General features: G+C 32.3%; 1 protein-coding gene across 7 annotated transcripts; it reads right to left on the bottom strand.

Annotated features, from left to right (window-relative positions):
- Positions 1-11101: 11101 nt before the first annotated feature.
- LOC105797018 (type IV inositol polyphosphate 5-phosphatase 3) lies at positions 11102-19738 on the bottom strand. 7 transcript variants are annotated; one of them, XM_052628091.1, is made up of 13 exons: positions 19477-19738; positions 18639-18760; positions 18467-18498; positions 18229-18388; positions 17743-17820; positions 16662-16740; positions 16425-16529; positions 15253-16147; positions 13260-13444; positions 12774-12882; positions 12516-12658; positions 12175-12411; positions 11102-11447 (listed from the first exon to the last, which is right to left on the bottom strand). In XM_052628091.1, exons 3-12 carry the CDS (start codon positions 18494-18496, stop codon positions 12204-12206), a joined length of 1992 nt encoding a protein of 663 aa, XP_052484051.1. In that variant the 5' UTR covers positions 18497-18498; positions 18639-18760; positions 19477-19738; the 3' UTR covers positions 11102-11447; positions 12175-12203. The 7 variants fall into 7 exon arrangements, with proteins under 7 accessions (XP_052484051.1, XP_052484050.1, XP_012482385.1 ...); XM_052628090.1 differs by having other exon boundaries at positions 11102-11452; positions 19477-19737; XM_012626931.2 differs by having other exon boundaries at positions 11102-11452; positions 18639-18714; positions 19477-19737.
- Between the last annotated feature and the right edge of the window lie 916 nt (positions 19739-20654).

Genomic DNA, 20654 nt, shown 5'->3' with positions numbered 1-20654 from the left:
CATGTCTCGGAATATGAATTCTACTTTTGTGAATGACATTACATACTGCAAAAGTCGCATACCTAATGCACCAGCTTTCGGTTCCTTATCTATTTGAACTCAGGCTTTTACTTACATCAAAGTATACAAGTCGTGCATACATACACCGTCATCCACTTGGGATTTAGATATGTCACACTATGGACGTCACAATTTAATAAATACATAAACAAATCCATGATCTATTCTTCTTAGGTTATATCTGATGTACTGTCAGTCCAGTCAATCACATGTAACGCCCCAAAATTTCTAATTTCGTTATTGTGAAAATATGATACAAATATTTGTCAGCTTTAGTGGTTATGTATTCTGGGAGTGTTTGGGAGGTCCCAAGTTCAAGCCTTCGCTTGGGAAAATTTTGGTATTTTGAATGACTTAGGTCTTACTCTTGTTCAGTAGGCTTTTATTTGATTATTGGTAAAATTTATTAGAATGGGCCTGCTGGTCTAGTGGTTAAGCGGAGTGGTAGTGTGTTGGAGGTCTTGTGTTCGAGTCCTTGTGCAAGCAGGGGAATTAATTTTTGTTTGAGGCATGTGGCGTGGTGGAGTTCAAATTAAACTAGATTACGGAGTAGTTTTGTTTTAGTGGGTTAATAGGGAGTGTTTTTAGAAGATAATTGGGGAGAAGTTATCAAAATAAGATTTTCTTCTAATCAGTTTTCTATTTTCTTTTTTTTCCAACAAATTTTTTAACATTAGACTTTTGTTTCTCTGCTATGTCTTCTACCCTCTTGATCACTTTTGGTTTTTGTTCCCCTTTGCCCGAACCTTGTTTCTTCTCTTTCCCTTCTCTTTTCGTTTCTGTATTTTTTTCGAGTCATCTCTTTGGGTGTAACTTTCGACTTCATCTATTTCGGTGTTGTTCAAAGGTTTTAAGTGGATCTTCCAGTGTGTAGAGACAACTGGTTATCAAATTTGTCACGATTTTTGAAGGCTCGGGTTACTTTGCACAGTGAATCGATACCAGGTGTGTACCTGGAAGGCAGAAAATGAGATTCGGTGAAAAGATGAAATTTCTTGCTATCGAGAAATAAGATAAAATCATACGAAAAATTGTAGAGAAAGGAAATAAGGGTGTTATAAACTTTGAAATCAACATTCTGCACTAAAATAGTTTTAGACAGCAGCAGTAGTCTAAATTTGAAAAATCATCAAAAATAGTGGAAATTGAGTTAGAGGTTCAATAAAATATGAAATTAAATTTTACTGAGTCTAGTTTTTCATGGAAGAAATAGTGTAAGCAATGAAATTGTAAGTTATGAGATATAATGAATTTTATGAGACAATGTCAGAATGGTTTCGGGTTCCCCTATTCTGACTTTGGAAAATTATCAAAAATTGTAAAAAATAAATACTTAGGGGCTTAAATTTATACGTTTAAATCTTTAATGAGTCTATTTTCAAGAGAAACAAACAGAAACATCATTCAAATTTCGTACTATGAGATAAATAAGTTTTAGTAAGGAAAGGTTGAAGCTGTGAAATAGTAGAATAGGGATAACTTTGAAGATTTTACTATACTGATTTGATAAGCTATAAATTCTGAAAATTTTATGGTAGAAAGGTATTTGAGTCTTGTTTCGAAAACATCAAGCGGATCTTAATTTGGAATTCTGTAGATCAAGATATAAATAATTTAGTGACAATGACTGAAGTAGACAGCTCTGAATGATCATATAAGTAAATAGTAAAAACATATATGAATACTTAGCTAGCATGGGTTATATTAAAAATGGATCATACGGCTAAGGCCAATTTGGGTCGAGTGGGCCACACGGGCACACACGAATGTGTGGGCCCATTATTACCGAAATGATTCTAAGGTTGGTAAGCGCTACTTAGACCCCTAAATATGTGAAATTGACTGAATGATATTTGTACTGAGCATGTTAATATCTGAACTGAATATATGTACTGAAATTGCATAATAGCATATCATCTATGTTATGTTGCATTGCATTGGGTTGGGGTTGTTATTTGGAAGAAGTGTACTGAAAGGCTTTAAGCCTAATTTACTGGCAGCTCAGCGACAAACTACTAATTTGTGCCGCATTCGGTACTACTTGGAGTGTAGGGATGGGTGGGTTGATTATATCCCCACATGGAGTGTAGGGTTGGAAGGAGATGGTGTGTAGAGGCTGGATGGGTAGGATTTTGCTACTGCATAACTGTTACTGCTACTGATACTATGATGGGCTAAGGCCCTACTGCATTTTTGACATTGTACTGAGATGGGCTAAGGCCCAAACTGTCACTAATACTGAAAAGGGCTTAGGCCCAAGACTGTTCAACAGTGCACTGTGAACACTGATTGTTTGTTTGTTTCTGTAGGATTACACACTGAGTTTACGTAAACTCACCCTTTTTGTTTAATGTGCACAAGTAATCCCCAAACCTAGACGGTTCAGTGTGACGGAGGACTCAGTGGTGACCACAGTAATTTTTGGACTTCATGGTTTTCAATTTACGTCTTATAATTTAATTATTATTGATTATTTGGGTTGTAATTTAAGGACCCTCTGGGACTTTGGTTTTAAATTTTGAGTTTTTATTTATTTATTTTACTTTATGAATTTATACCTGCTGATCGTAGGAAATTCGGTTTTCAAAAAGTTAAAGTATTTTCTAAACGCATGATCACATAGACTGTTTTACTAAAGCTTTCGCAATGAGGGATGTTTCAAAACAAATGTTTTAAATGAATAAAGAAGTCTTCCTAAGTTCTAATAAAGGTTTACTAAAGATAATAACATGGAAATTTTCAACGTAACAACAAGGTTTCAAAAACACTATCATGTGATATTGCCAGATATGGCTATAACGTCTAGGCTGGGTTTGGGGTGTTACATCATATATATGTCTCTATCTTCTAGGAGTCATCTGCTCCGGTGCCCAAGACAAAGCATTTCCCCAATTGGACTTCATAGAAGGCATATTAGTCTTTCAATCGGTTTTCTCATTTCTGATTAGAATAAGGACATGTTTAAGTTCGTCTACTAATATAAGTTGTCTTTTCCTATTACGATTCGACCATATAAGACCACTTAGCATTAGTTAAACATTAGACAACTAGTGAGAAACATTTGCTTCTATTTTGCTTTGCGTGCAAAAACCATATGAGGAAAATTATACAAAGTATAGTAATGTAGTTAATGAATTTGTTTTATCAACCAATCTGTTCGAAAAAATTACAAGTGTACATAGACGAAAATACTACACTTAAGGCACCAGATCCAACAAGTATCAGTTTTACATGCAATTCGTTTTAGGCTATATCGAGTTAGCGGAGGGACCAATTGGATATATACAAATAATTTGTAATTAAGTACTGAGTTTTCACCTATTAATTACAATATTATTTAATTATAGAGTCATTCTATGAAAGTACCATGATTGAACTCTCCCTTATTCTATACCGTTACGAAAACCACTTAAAAAGTGCTTGTTCAATAACCTTGTCATAAGTGTTTTACCCTTATAGGATATCATTTATCTCTTTGGGTTAAGTATGTTCACCTAATGTGATCCTATTTTATCTCATGATAACTATTACATCTTTTTTCATGAAAAATTTAATTACTAACAAATAGTAATTAAATCATTTTTCCTAGACAAATGACTCGTGACCACGTTACTTTTCCATCTAACATGTAATGTCAATGAGAGGATACCATTTGCCTTTTATTGGGCTATGAATTCCACTATTGTAAATGTAGTTATGTCATGCAGAAGTGGTATACCCAACATACCAACTTTTAGCTTTTTAGTTATTTGAACGCATGCTTTTAATACATCAAAGTATATGAGCCATGCACACATAGACAGTTACTTACTCAGGATTGAGGTAAGCCACACTATGAACGTCACAAGTGAATTAATTCATAAACGGATCCATGATTAATTTAACTTGGGTGCTATCTAATGTATCATTAGTCCGAACAATAGCATCTATGTTTGTATCTTTTGGGAGTAAATCACTTTGATACCAAAGACAAAGTATCTACCCATTTTGACTCGATAGACAACATGATAATCCTTTAATCAATTTGCTCAATTTAGATTCATCGAACTATAGACATTTTATATTACTTACAAATACAAGTTGTCTTCTTACATTACGATTCGACCACGTAATGCAACTTAGTATTAGTTAAACCTTAGGTAACCAATGAGTTGATATTTGCTTGCATTTTACTTTGCGTGCAAAAATCATCAAGGACAAATACAAATGATATTAATGTGATTAACGAAACTTTATTTAAACCAATGTGTTTGAAAATTTTCATATACAAATGACAAATAAACTACACTTAGGGCACTAGATCCTAACACCTAAAGCTTGCAAAGTCCTTAGACAAAGTTCTAACCACCATTTCAATCTAGATGTTATAATCTAGTTCAACCCTATTGTCCTCCATTTCTGCAAAGAACCCGATAAGGAAAAATATATGTTCTTTGATTGGACTTCTAAGATTTTGCTCAATGTTCATCAAACTGGTTATCGCAAACTATTGAGCTAAGGCTACTTAGCCTTTGAATAAGTCCTCCAAATTTTTCACGACCCCTTTAACACTTTTATAGTTTTCATGTTGCTTTTGTAGAGTGATTCTAACAATTGCAAGTATATAGCAACAAGTTATTTCATTTAAGTCCTTCCTATGGGCTTCTGCCTCATGTTGGGCCTTATGAAGGCATGCTTCATCAAGCACAAACTTGTATTTTTTGTAGTTGTGAACAATGTGCAAGTTTTGCTTCCATTCCTTATAATTATTTTCGCTCAACTTGTTTTCAATTAGAATATTATTTAGAGGAGTTGATGTTATTTCGAATTGAAAATAAAATTTACCAAAAATTAATTATCTTTTTATTGAGAAAATATTCCAACCAGTTTTGCAATATACAAGATGCATTAAACATAATGCATGTTTCTTACATTAACCCTTGAAAAATATAAGCCATTGCAACAATAATTCTTGCACCCATTAAATTATGTTATCATGGGGTAATCATAATCAACTAGTAAGAACATGGATTTCATCCAATTAATATGAGAATCTAAACCATTATACACTACCACACATATTAATAATCATTTCACATTTTAAATATATCTTCATGGGAAGTTATTTAATTTAAATAATCTTGAGTGTATAATCGTTAACGCAACACCCATCATAAATATGTTCTCAATATGAGTCATCACGGGATGATCTCAACAAGAATCATATATGACTAGTTATTCTTTTAAAGGAAATCTCACCTAGTGAACCTACATGATAATATTTACCATAGGGTGTGACCAGGGTAAAACTGACTCGAAGTATTATCATGTTATCACTTAGAGACCATTGATAGAGACCATGAATCTTGTTTAGAGACCCTCTCCCACTCAATCTTTTAAAAATATGCAAGGTTTTTGAATTCAAGTTTCATGGATGAATGATTAAATGTAATAATAGGAGCAAGTGGCAGCTTTTCCTAATCTTTATAACATGCTTCATCATATATGCATGGGATGCTTATTGATTTCATTGGAATTTAATCATACAATATATCATCAATATCAAATCCATAATAGAAAATAAAATCGACTCAGACTAACTAAAAGTTTCCATGGTTCCATCCTAAGAAAAAGATGAATTGTAAAAATGTTACAAAGTTTTTCCAAAGCATACTTTGGGTCTTGAACTTTTCTGGATAGTCGACCATGCCACCAATCCTGCACACAAACTCATCTAATCTTGATTATAAATGTGTTTGTCATTATTTACTGAAAGTTTATGAAAAAAAACTTTTTAGTTTCTTTAGTTTTTGAATCTATTTCTCAAAATTTGTTCTTTTTGTGATGTTTGAAACTTTGATCATACAAAAAATCTAAAGTTTCGCAACAAACAGATTTCAAACACTAGACCAAAAACTCGTTAAGCCAAAATCTGAAGTTCCGAGAGAGGTGTGCCAATTTGCTCATTGAATATGTTTGAGGTGCTGGGTCTTTGTTCTAAATTTTGTTACAAGATTCCTAGTCCGTTGGCTCATAAGATTTTCTAATTACTGAAAATTAGAAAACCTACGTGAATATGATAGTCCACGGTATAATTATATATCCGAAAAACAACCTAAATACAATCAATCCAATTCTAAAAACCACAACTTTGGCAAAATTACATAATACAATAATTATATAATTAAGAAACATCCATTAACATATAAATACCTAAAACATGCTTAATATTAAGAATGCCACTTTCCATCAATTTAATCGAACAAGAAAAATATGAAATAATTTGGTAACTATTTATACTAATAGATATAGCACAACTTGACTTTGATACCAATTATTGAAAATATGTTATGAAAAATAGTTTTGTTGCAAATGGAATCCTAAAACTTTTCATAAAATCATACCTTAGTTATGATATTATTATTCACCAAATTTGATAGTTATGTTTTCAAGCTAGGGAGATAAGTTGAATCTTGGACCTAGATCTAAATCCTTCTAGCTTTCAATCAAATGATCTTCTCCGCTATTTTTGAACCCTCAAATGCTTAGAGTGTGGGCTCTATTTAAAGAACCGAACACAAGATGAAAATTGAGGCTTTTCAATAGGGAAAGTGGACTTTCCCTAGAGGAAATCCAAAACTAAAAAATTAAATCTCACAAATTTGAATTATAATTGCCAAGGAAAATACAATTCTAATCTCACAAATTTGAACTAAAAGTACTCACAAAAAATAGAATTTATTTGAGTTCAAAAAAATAACCCAAATAAAATTTTCACTAAAATTCATCAGAGTATCCTCATATATACGTGTTTATATTTCAACAACCCTTAGCCTCTATATATAGGGAAAAAATCACAAAAAGTTCTACTAGAATAGATAGAATGGGAAAATAATATTTCAATAAAAATTAGAGTTCTATTAGAACTCATTGGGAGGGACTAATCCATAAGTTAGGTAAACATGATTAATTACTTACTCAGTATTAGGGTAAGTCACACCATGAACATTAAAAGTGAATAAATTCATAAATGGATCCAAGATAAATTATACTTGGTTCTATTCTAATGTATTGTCAATCTAGACAATCTCGCATATGTTTCTATTTTCTGAAAGTCAACTGCTCTGATACGCAATATAATGTATCTCTCAAGTTAGACTAACCCTATGAGTCAATTGTTCATTTTTATTCCATAAACTATGAACAATTTAGATTACCTACTCATATAAGTTGTCTTCTCGCGTGATGCAACTTAATATTTGTTAAAACCTTAGGTAATCAATTAGCTAATATGTGTTCATTCATTTTTTTTTTCATGCAAAAATCATTTGAGGAAAATCAATCAAAGATATAATAAATTAATTATGGAATTTTATTTATCCAATCAGTTCGAAAATTATAAGTAGAATGATATAATCCTTGCATTAAGGGCATAAAATCCTAATAAAAGAACCTACCCATAAATAAGTTGGCAAGCTCATTTAAAAATGAATGGAGCCCCCCTTGGAGAGGAAAAATACCAATCGCCTGCATGGTCCCTTAAGGTCATCAAGAAGGCAAGACACTTCAATGCATTGAAGGTGCCTAGCATATTCATGTGGTTGTTGTAGTGTGCCAAATGCTCTTAGGGGTCATCTTTGGCAACATCAAAGTTGGAGACATGAACTCTCTTGCCACCTTTAGAGCCAAAGTCTTATTGGAATAGTCTCATTCAAATTCAACGGACTTGGTATTGCGAAAAGCTTCATTTTCTTTTCTGAGGGCTTGTATTTGATCTTAAGAAAAGTGAGCTAGTTATTAAGGATCTTGCATTTGTAACTGATATGGTGGGTTCATCGTTGGATTTCTATCAGACCTTGGTTTCCTCCACTTCCACTTGTTAAGAAAAGATTGTCCCTTTTACCTTTGGTTGGATTTTACTTTTAGAGGTTTTTGTTTACCCTGAGCTCTTTAATGATCTTCTCGTTTCGCAAGTTTACTTCCTGCTGTTGTTGGTAAAAAAGTTGCTATATAGATATATGTTTTTCAAGAATTATCATTTTCTCTTGCACTTTCATAAACTGGTATGAGCTAAAGTTAAGGTTTTGCAAAGTTTATTCACCATGAGGGGTATAAGGCTGGCTTTGTTAATTCAGTAATTAATATAATATCTAGGTGGGGGTATTGTGTATAGCTAACATAATGTGGATAATATAATCATACAGGTTATACGGATCGTAATGACGACTTGGTTGTGTCTTCTATTGGGAGAATTATTGTAGTGCATTAGAGAACTGTTAATCTTAGGTTGTTTGGGGTTGCGGTTGAGCTTGGGGGGCCTTGTTCTTGCTCATCTATATTTGCAAGGATTGTTCATGATGAAAATGTGAGTGAAAAAAGGATAGGGGACGAATTTGAAAAGATAGTTAACCTTAAGGGGGTGACGAGCCATGAAGAGAAGAGAAGGTGGTTGAGATATTGTTGAATTTGAGAGAAAGCTATTAAAGAATAATGAGGAAGAAGAAGAAGAAAACTCCCCTACTATGGAGCCAAAAGATGCATATATAAAGTTGACTCTTCTATGCCACGTGTCCTTCTGTAATAGACATGTTTGACGTTCAGTCATTCCTTGTTAGGGCAATGTCTCATTTGTGTGGTTGGGTTATTAGGGTAGTTAAGTGGCATATCCTTGGTCCCAGACGAAGCATGCACGATGCAAGATAAACCACTGGAAAAGCATGGTAGCAATGATATCTTTAATTGAGTATGTGTAACATATCTAAACATGACATTTTTCTCATTGAAAATTTTAATAAAAAAATCCTTAAATCTAATTTTCGAAAAGCAAAATTATAGTAATTAATCAAATATATATCTGAACTAATATTATACTTGTAATTATAAATATATTATATTTGTGATAGTGAAACTCTAAAAGAAATATAATCAGATATAAATACTATAATTTCGTTATACATGCCATCCAACCCTTATCAGCAATAGAGATCTTCACTTATTCGTCATTAGCCTATCATGTAATTTACATGTGAACAGTTATATTGAATTTTTAAGCTCTTTATATTTATATTGATAGCATAAGCCATGTGGAACAATACATCTATGAAATTTTCCTTCTTCCAATTATTTATTTTAACTAATTTTATTTTAAATATAAAATATTTAATAAAATTCCAAAATCAATCAAAACCCTCACTCAAAATATATTGAACATCTCGACTTTAATCAGTCTAGATAAAATTAAAGCATCCTCAACTAAAACATTTGTAATTTGATGTGATCGTATTCAAAACAATAATGATTGTAGTAAATAGTCAAACCCATCTCGACAAGACTGTGGGCTATCACTGATCACATTTCCAATTATTGCAAAGTATCTGAAGTACATAAAAAAAGCTATTATATTTATGAAAATTTCATTTTAACCCTTAAAAAAGTTTTTAATTTTCCTCTTTTTCTACAGCTTCTTAATCACACAGCATCTCCTTCGATTACAACATGGTAAGGATTCCTTTTAATTATTCAAATAAGAAAGAAAAATCTATCCATGATTCTATATGACATAATATATTAAAATTACTTCTCTCTTTATATTTCTTATTCAACCGGCTTTTGTGCATATTTAATTAATTATGTGGCTGACGATACTAAGCAGATATTTGTAACGGGTGGAATGTATACCTCAACCATAATAAACGTGCCAAACTTGAATTCTGTTTTTTAGTATACGTACCTGACCAGAGTTAGCATTAGCCTAAAGTTTAGAGGATAAATATAACATTAACCTAAAGAAACAACAAAGGTTTTCACCCTAAGATTTGGGTTATATTTGCTAAACCCTCCTCATCTTTTAATTTGTTTAAATTCATGCCATTACGTAGCTTTATATCAGGGTGGTTCTTATCATATCGATAATGGTTGTATCGGTGTATATTATTTTAGTCCTTAAGTAGTACCAAATAATTTAAATTTCATTTTGTTCAACATTTTCGATGTATTTTGACCTTTCATATAGTTATACTTATTTCAATCAATACTAACTTAATAAAGTGCGTAACAAGATTAGTACAAAATTTTATATTTTAAACCTTTTTTATCTTAAATCATTTTAAAACTACATTAAAACTTGAAATTATTAAGTTAATTATTAAACTACGTTATTTAACTTAATTAATAATTTTAAAACATATATTTGTATATAAATATGTATAATATAAATTATATAAATGTAATTGAATTATTTTTGCACATATATACAATATAATTTATTAAGAAACTAAAAATTAAACTATAAATATATATATATATGTGAAAACAAAAATATCAATAAACTTAAAATGATACATTAAAATAAGACACTGGTACATTAAAAACTACCTCGGTTTACATATAAACTTGAAGTGAAACCGGTAATTTAGGCCTGGTTAGGTGTAAGATTCAAGGATTGGTATTCATTTGGAATTTTCCTCAAGGCAGGCAAACAATTAAACCATGATGAGTAAATCCCAATCTCAAAGAACAAACAGTGAAGTAAAAATAATTCTACAGAAAACCCAGATAGATCAGCACGACATTTGATGATCTTTCAAATTTAATATAAATGAATCCTTTCATACTTCCATTTCACAACCAAAAGAAGTACCGGAAAAAGATAAAAATGGCTTATCTTTTATCTTTAAAAGCTTAGGAAAATGTTAGTCATGGCATGTTATACAGAAGATAGCTGAATAAAGAAACATCTAATGGCTAATGTAATGACCTGCCTAAGGTCACCATGTATCTGGTTGAGAGATGCATACAGGCCATAGGTTGCATACATTTATGAAAAACATATTTTCTTTAACGTCACTCGCAGATATTTGCTATATTAAAGCTATAGAAAGACTGTCAACAATACTAAGTTATAGATAATGGTAAAAGTACATTTATATTAAAGTGAATATGTAAGTGGCTCTTTCTTTTTACCATGCAAGAAGTCAAGATTCATGTGACCACTGGTCACTTTTCACACACCAAAAGCAGAGAGATAGAGAATATGGGTTTTTTTTTTTTTTTGACAAAAAGATAGCACCAAAACACATGCATTGACTATATCTCTTTTTACAACACCGAGTTTTTATGAGCTAGAAAAAGCTGTTGGCAGAAGGGAAAATTTATAAAACTTTATTCAGATGCTGAATGCCTACATGCAAACTAAGCTCTGATTTTTATTTGGCATTGTTCTTGAATCTATTTGTGGAACCCCTAGAATTGATGCATTTATACAATGATTGCAATATACAATATGGTAACACAGAAAAAAAAAATGAATGAATCTAAAGTGTAGGAAATATCAAGAGTTATAGGAGCTCTCACCCCTAGCCTCAAAGGCTCAGGAATAGATTAGCATCCCTTCATATCTCTCGGCTAGCCTATCCTGCATCAGAAAGCAAGCCTTTTGTTTAGAGAAATAAACAAAGCATATGTTTACGCAAGTATTGGACCCACTGCTGAAAAGACCCTGGACCCAAGACTTCTCATGGGGATGTGATAAAAATCAGGAAAAATGATTTGTTCTTAATAACCTTTCCCGCATGAGATCACCTAATTCCATGTTCCAATTTTCTATCTATTTCATCCAATCAGAATAGAATTCCATGTCATGACAAATGGTGATAGACGTTAGATAAAACACAGATCTGCTACTAGGGTATTTGATTTAGCATCAATTTCATCTACTTCAAAAAAAAAATCCACTTACCTTCATGTAATCCTCGATGCATGCCACAACACAAGATAGTTTGCAACCACCAAGTGTCTCACGTTAATTTCAGAAAAATCACCTTAAAACTTAATGGGGTTCAAATTCTCAATGGAAATATTAACCACCATTCAACCTATATATACTAATCCATGCTTCTACAAACAGATTCTCATTACTGCAACATAGACTGCTTCTCTTAAAGGCGTTTAATCTTGTTTCCTTACCTTATTCCTAGGTTCTAGTCAACTTCAACCATTCCTCCTCTCACCCTACATCTAGTAACTATGTGCAGCCAGCATTACTTTGTTTCCCTAGTATGCACCATGACATTTACAACTTGTGGTAGAAAGGACATACTTGTATTCCTGGACGAGAAAACATAGCAACCCACTCACCTGATCCAACTAATGGACTCATCCCAACATCAGTAGTCAAAATCCTCTGCTTCAACTTCCTCATTTTCAATTTCAGCATTGGTATAGATGAGTGCACGCTGTAGTTTCTTCGGACAAAATACCTCAACCTCAGCCATATATATGGCAGTAACAGGGCGGTGATCAGAAAGTTTTTGCTCAGTTCTCCTATAACTTAGTTGCCTCATTCCTTTACCACGTGAAAGGATGCGGTCACACCTGAAAGATGAGGTGCATTAAGAAAAAAGAACAAAAGAAATTCATCAGACAAAAAGAAACAACAAAGGATGGATCATGGATCTTATAATTGTCTTTAAGCATACCATGCAGGAATTCGTCTCCCAATCTTGGGATCTTCTCCGTAGTACTTCTTTGAATTTAACTCATATTTGTATGTTGGAGCAAAATTTAAAGCACCCTCAGACCATCCATCAAATGTACGACCTTTTTGCAGTTCTCGTACAAGCTGTCATGATAATATATTTAATAACTACACTAGCATCCTATCAACCTCCTTCAAAAGTTCATACTAAATAAGAAAACTGCAATGACCTAGACTTTGCGTAGGACAAGTAAACTACCTGGTCTCTCTCAATCAACTTGGACCACTCCCTCTTGGAGATGAAATCTCGTGCTTTATCATATGACAGGTTGAGTCGGTAATTTAAATCACCAAACCAAATTATTTTTCTGCTTGAAATGAAAAGGCGTCTCTGTTATATAATTAGGCAAATGATTGATGAGTAATATAAGTGTACACATCCAAAGAATGGTTTTCTGATTCCTGACCAAGCATAACATCTCATTAAATAAAGAAAAAAATAAGCATAAAATATATCTTTTCTTGGGAGGTACATTTAAATTAAGAATTTCTCCTAAGATTCTGCTTATAGGTACTAATATCCAAATTAATCCTTGTACAAGGGGCCCAATTATCAAACATGAATCATTTTTTCAGGGTTTAATATGCCACAAAGACTACATGTTCCAAGCATACAACATCTAAAATGATAGATGAGTAAACAACCACAAATTCACACTGCAAGTAGATATTAAAGCATACTCACTCATGATCATGAATGCTTTTGGGAAGTCCAATTGCAGAACGAGAATGAAAATGAGTTCTTCTAAGTATTTCATGCACATCAGAATTTCTTTTCAGTTCGTCTCCATCTTTTTCACCTGATGTCAGGTGGGTGCATATAAAACAAAAAAGTGTTTGATATATGGACATGCTGACTGATATAGATCCCTGGGGAAAAAAAAGGCCATGATATTAGATAAAGACGGCAGAATTGAATGACACCATGATCAACAGCTTCAAATTTTGACAAAGAATGTAGTAGTATGGTTCTAATAAATTGCTTCAATAATTACCACCGATAAGCAGAATTTACAAGACATGGAAGCAAAAAATCAGTGAGATATTGTAGATGCATGGTTTGGACTTACAGTAACCATAATATCTTATTCTTTGAAACTTTCTTTCAGTTCTTGTAGGGTGAAAGTGCCTACCAGGTCCCTCAAATTACTTACTCTATTAAATAGATCAATTTAATCTTATACTAGTAAAAAGAATAAAATAAGCCTAAATTTTAACCGAGTTAACATTACTATTTAAAAAATGACAAGAAATGGATTTGTCATTGGCAGTTCAACTCCAAATTAAAGTTTTCATTTGCAAACCATAAAAGCTTTAAAAATATCAACTTTGTTGAACAATAAATGATATTTTTTAAACAGTAAATGTTAACTTCGTTAAAATCTAGTCTTATTTTGTTCTTTTTAATAGAACAAGGACTAAATTGATTCATTTAATAGTAAAGGGACTAATTTGAACAGGTCCCTATAATACAGAGACTTGCTAGTTTCTTTCACCATTCTTGCAGGTATCACACTATCACTGCACAAGTAACTAGGTCGGTAAAGACTAGACATTCGATTGGAGTAACCCTGGGTTAAGTAGCAGAAATCTTGCATTGCTATCAGATCTTTGCAATGTCATAGATCATTTAGGTTTTGTAGGCTTCAATCTGAGATTGCTTAACCGTGGGTTCTTGCATTGACCCCTGTGGAGTATCTAAGTACCTACAATGACGAGTCATTTGCTGACACATGGGATTACCTAAATCACTAGTGAAAAAGGGCAGATGTAGCAACCCTATCTTCTACTTCAATTATCACTAAAAATGATTCATCACCAACTCACTGGCTACATGATCTTCCATACTCCCTCAAGGTTCATGTCTCAATCACCTACTTTCAAGTGTCCATGCTTCTAACGTGCCTTAATCTTCTTCTATGCTACGTTCCTCACTCCACTGCAAAGGCTGTCCTGTATATCCAGTTGTAGGATTACCTCATCCCTGACTATAGCCCCAATCAGTGAGTGGCCCTGGGGCAGTAGGGATTCATTCTCAAGGCACCAAGGCCACTTACTGAATCGACCCTATAAGAACTCCCTAAAATTATTAATAAGTGGGGTCTGATCTTCCTTAAAATTTATATTAAATTGCTAAATCCCTCGTACTTATCTCTGCTAGTTAGATCATTTAAAAAACATCTGAAAAAAATGCACAGGATTCTTACCCCAATAACAAAATCGACACTAACTTGCAAAGAAATAAAATTATGCTATTAAACACTACAAATCACATTTTCTGGATGCCATGCACTGAAAAATACCTACACCAATTACCAGCATCAAGAAATAAGAATAGTCTTCACAAGTCAGGCTCAAAGTTATAGTTGAGTTTACTGACATTTGACTTTTGATGCTAAGGGGGAACAATATTTGAGGTAAAAAAGTAATCAATTAGTTAAAAAGAAGTGCATCTGGCCAAGTTATAATCCTCGGATTCAGTTTATGGCACACCCCAGCTTAGCTACAAAGAGCCTAAATATTGAAGTGTATAATCTAAAAAATTACATGGACTACAGCATCACAATATACAAACTAAACTGTTCCATGAGGTGCTAACATGACCCAGAAAAAAACAAACATTCAATTTAAGACAAAAAAGAAAATTCCAAAAACAAGCATTACTGGTAGGAACATACCTTGTTACCAATGTAGCCCATTACACCAACACCAACAGTAGACACCTTCAAATTCTGAATATGCTTGCGCAAACTCCTACGGACCCAAATAGTGAGGAAAATTCCTACCATTTGCTTGCTAACTATTCTTACATATGAAGATCTTCTTTTCCGCTTCATGAGGGATTCAAGGTCAAGTTCTGCAAGCAAAGCTATTCCTGATGCCATGTCATTTATGGACCTGAAGGAACTATATGTTCGAAAAGACTTGGTTGCTCTAAAAGATTTGACTGATTTGAAAGAAGCTGGTCTGTCCAAAACATGCTGAGATAGCAAATTTAGTGGAGGTTCTGGCCAGCTCAAACCAATCCTTTCAGTCCCACTAAGAATTCTGGTTAATTTTCCATTTTGTTGAATCCCACTAAGCATTCTAGTAAATTTTGCATTTTGTTGACTGACTGGGGCTTCTACATTTTCAGCATAACCCTCCATCCGCAAGCAATTCAGTCTATCTAACTTCTTTGGAGAAGAAAATTGCCTTTGTAAATCCTGCTCCACCGGCACATCAAGTTTAGAACCATCATTACACTCTGAAACCCCAGAATTAGTGAACAATGTTTTACTTTCAGCTGCATTATTGAATTCATCAAAACCAAGGGGTTCTTCATCCAATGGATAAATTTCTTCACCAATATCACTATCACTTTCAAGGCTTATCTCCTCATCTAAATTCCGGACATCATCAGATGGCTCAAACTTTGATGGAGATGGAGGATCACTATAGCATTTTACTTTGGTAGCTGCAGGTCGAATTCTATTCAATGCTTCACGAATGATGTTTTCCCACTTTGGAACTGGGCGGCTATCTTCAGCACCAAATATATTCCCAGCATTTAATGGTACTATCTCCTGAAGACTGTAAAAATAAAGCAATTATCATATTTTAAGATGAACATAATAAAAAATCAAAGATAGGAATAACTGCTAAAAGCAAGATACACCAAATTCTGAGTTGACATGAACAAATTACAGGGATTTTCAGGTCAAGCTGATACAAACAACATGAAAGTTACCTAAAAACTTTTCCATGAAAACATTGCCTGTGGTTACAACATGATAAGGAAAGAAAACCAGCTCAAGTGTACAGCTAGAAAATGAAGAGAGTTTAAAATGCATCTCAGGAAAATACTTACCCTAACACATAGATGTCAGCAGGCTCATGGGTATCTATCCAGTCATCAATATCTAGGTCGTCAGGTGGAACCTTACCACCAACATTCCAGGTACCAACGCATATTCTGTTAATTGGATAGGACAAAATACAAGGTTTCGGAAACAACCCTTACAACAACCAAACTCCTTTGAGTTGCAAAAATAACACAACACGTTTAAGATTTATGCGTGAAATCAACAAGGGAGAGGCAGTGCACCTTATTTCCTTTGAGTCTATGTATTGTGCCCTAAAAGTCTCTGACTTTCGTCTCCTTCTCCTTATCCTTGTAATATTATCTGAACTCAAACAGAGGGAAAAGAGAACTTGAGTATGCAAGGAGTAAAGAAATCAAGAGAGCAGTTCATCCAACTCCCTGGATTGGAGATTCGTAAAGCCTCAAAAGATTACATTATAACATTCCAACATTAAGTCTCTGGTTGCAGGGAAATTTGATTAAAACTGAACAAGAGGGTAAAAAGTTCCCTCCTAAAAATTTACGGATAAATAGTAGTACCTGACTAATTAGTTTCACAGCATTTGAAAGGTAATTTGGTTGCAAATAATAAAGTTATGAGGTAAAACTTAAATATTTCTAGTCTTAAAACACTGGCTTAGTCAGATGCTATGAATAATTCCATTTTTATGTGGCCCTCATGTGTCCTTTTAAGTATTGTTAGAAGTGCACATCCGTATAGATAGCAACAAATTGGAAGGAAAAGCAAGAAGATAAACAAATAAATAAAATAAATTCTCCACCATCAATAACAAACCGTCATTAAAAAACTCTATCATGTTGATCAATTCTCTCCCAGCCAAATAAAAATAAATAAATAAAAACTTCCTTCACACATGATTCCATTTTTTGGATGCGCTTGGGTTTGGTTTTCTTTTTTGTACCACATTATAGTATCTAATTTTAGTACTATTGTTGTTTAAACACACCGCCCATTTAAAAGAGCCCCCTGGCTGCACATAAAAACAATGGAAGGGGCTGGTCTCGCGGGCCTGGGCATGGTTGCATTATCTTCTCTCAATTCTAGTTAAACTGAATAAGCTTTGTACTAAATCATCAACCATCTTATGTTGAAAAGAAACGTCAAACCTAATATCAGAAGCATTTCAGTTCGGCTGCTTCACAGACCAGCTGGTAATAAAACTGAATTTTGAATTTCTACGACCCAAATTTTCGGACTAGACGGTCCTCAAGTCTCGAGCGTCAATAAAATAGAAGATAACTTGGACCCAAATGATATAGCAAAATGAGAACTTCGACGTTAGTAATGGATCAAAATCATTACCATTTAGATCAGACGGCGGCTCCTCCTCTCTGCTCTCTTTAAACCTTGATACTCTTCCATGGCTACATTCAAAGAATTCTGCAAAACCCAATTCACATTTAGCCTCAAACCCCCCCCCCCAAAAAAAAGGTATTCCCACAACCAAAAACGAATCCTCAAAAACAACACAACACATAAAAACCACAAAAAAAATCTCATATTTCCTTACAGTCGCTGAGCCAGAGGAGCTGGCAGGGGCCTAAAATGGACAATTTTTCATTCAATAACTTTTAACTTATAAAATTTTAAATTAATAAAGTTAAAATTACACGTTAATTCAAAAATATAAAATTTTAGTTTAATATTTTTTAAAATTATAAAATTTAGAGTATTAAAATGGTGCTATCTTTAAAATATACAATTTAATTTTTCTGCCTCGCACACTGTTTCCTTTTTTAAAAAAAAACTGTGAAAAATCCAAATTTTGAAGAAAACGATGAAAGTTACCTTCGGTTTCAGAATCAGAACCAACGTCATCTTCTTCTTCAGTATCAGCGCTGTAATCGGAGCCTCTGGGAGTGATGTTCAGCAATTTCCTCATGAAAGCACTTGGCCAAAAGTGCTGTATGCAGAAGCAACAAAAACAGCAGATTTCAGCCCAACTTCTCTGTAAATCCTCTCTTAGATATCCCATATTTAAAAAAAAAAAAAAAAAAAAGAGCCTAAGATAAAGAAAAAAAAATACCTCTGAATGGTGTTTTGAACCTTGTCTCATGGCTGTGTATCCAAAAAATAAGTAAAGAAATGAAGAAAGAAGAAGATGAACAAAAAAAAACAACAATGGAAGCCAAAGTCAACTGGAAATAGGAAGAGGGAAAATAAATGAAAAGCAATAGGGGAAGGTCAGCAGTAACTACCTTTGGTGGGAAAATAAAAGTAGTGAGCTGGCCGGCTTTCAACTGATTATTACTACTAAAACTTTAGGTGTCAAATCTGTCAAAACTTCAAATTCTCTCAATCCAATTGGATAGGTTTTAAGCTTATACCAAAAAAAAAAAATTAATTAGCAAATGAATGTTTCTGGAATCTTCCGCGGTTATAGTGTAACGACAAACTACTCTCTTTTTCTTCTTTTTTTTGTAACGAATGACAAAATACTTTGATATTATGTACTTCTTATCCTTTCCTGTTATAAAACAAGTATATTTTTGTTTAATAAAATAATTTTAAGTGTTAAAGAAAATTAAATATATAATATCAATTTTACTGATTCAATTCCTTTTGATATTCAAAATTAAGAATAAAAAATCAGTTTTAAGTAAACATGTCATAGTGGAGATGTCAATAATGCTCAACTATCGATCTATTTCCTTTTTTTTCTTTTAACACTTTTTTTCAAAATAATCTCTCTTTTTCCAACACATAATAAAAAATATTATGAATTTGAATTTTGTAGTCTTTGATTCGTGACGGTGTAAACTAATATTGTGGTTGTGGAATCGGTCAGTTTGATCGATTTAATTTTTTAAAATTGAAGATCGACTTAATTAATCTCTCTTGAAGATTAATCAACAGTATAGCCGTCTCCTACATAAGTATCTTTTCCTCCATTTATATACGTATATATATATATATATACATTTGAAATACAATGTTAGATTTCATTTGCAGAAGAACAAGCAGTGTGTGACTGCTATGTAATGAGTGAATCAAATGTTAAGAAAAATGAAAATAAAGAATCGAAGAGATTCATACCTGTTTTGCTTGATGACTGAATCAACTTTGCTTCTGTAGAAGAAACAGAAAAGGAAAAACTGAAATTTCCAAGAAAATGAAACTTGATCTGCTTAGCACTTGCTCCTTAAAAGAGGCAAGTTTGAAGTTTCCTTAAGTTTCTGGGGAAAGGGGAAAAATATTGGATTTTTTTTACTTTTTCTCTGCAGCCAGAAGCAGAGCGTTTTACTTTCTCTTCGTATTTGGTTTATTCAAAGAGGAAAATTGTTTGGTTCTTCTTTGGCAGATCTGTCATTTATGCATGTTGCAAACACTTAGTAGCGGCTGTAAGCTGATCTCCATTCAATTTTTTTTTATATATCCGTATTTATTTTTTTATAAATAAAAAATAAAAATTTCTTCTTATAAAAATAAGATATAATAAATAATTAAACATATATTTTAAAATTAATTAGTAATAATATATGCAATATGTACCATATTAAAATAAAAATTATATGAAATTATGAGTAAAATAAATTTTAAATACATAAATATATCAAATTAAAAATATTAAATACACTATAATTATTTATCACGATATTATCATCAATCTTGATTTTATGTCGAGTTAACTAGTAACATCAACTCAATCAATAACATTGTCAATATATACATAAAAATATAGAAATAAAGAAAAAGAATTCATTACAAATTTGATCTTATAATTAAGTTAATATTAAAGTATTTAGCATATATTTACATAAAAATATTAAAACATAAAATAAAATAAAAGATAAAAACAAAATAAAATTATTATTAACAATAATTTTAAAAAATAAAATAAAATTAATGGCACATTATATTAATAGCAAGATTAAAGTCTTGAAAGCTTTTAAAATATTAAATTCGAGTCTTGTTTTACATATATTATATGTAAATTCTTAATTTATATTTTTAATTTATGCTTCACGTATTTATAAATTAAAAAATTATAGAATGTGGGTTTGAATAGTTTCTGATTAAAAAAATTTAAAGATATTTACTTGATATATTATTATTTTATCTATTTAAATATATAAAAATTAAACACAAAAATGAAGAACATGAAACAACATTAATTTATAATTTATATAGTTGGCTCTATGTTTATTTTTCTATAGCTTACAATTTTATTGTGGTAGTAAAAATATGTTCTGTAAGATAAATTTTAAAAGAAA

This window comes from Gossypium raimondii, chromosome 3 (genome assembly GCF_025698545.1).
Source record: "Gossypium raimondii isolate GPD5lz chromosome 3, ASM2569854v1, whole genome shotgun sequence".
NCBI classification, from domain to species: domain Eukaryota; kingdom Viridiplantae; phylum Streptophyta; class Magnoliopsida; order Malvales; family Malvaceae; genus Gossypium; species Gossypium raimondii.
The sequence above is the reverse complement of the archived record's forward strand: the minus strand, read 5'-3'. Positions and strand labels throughout refer to the sequence as shown.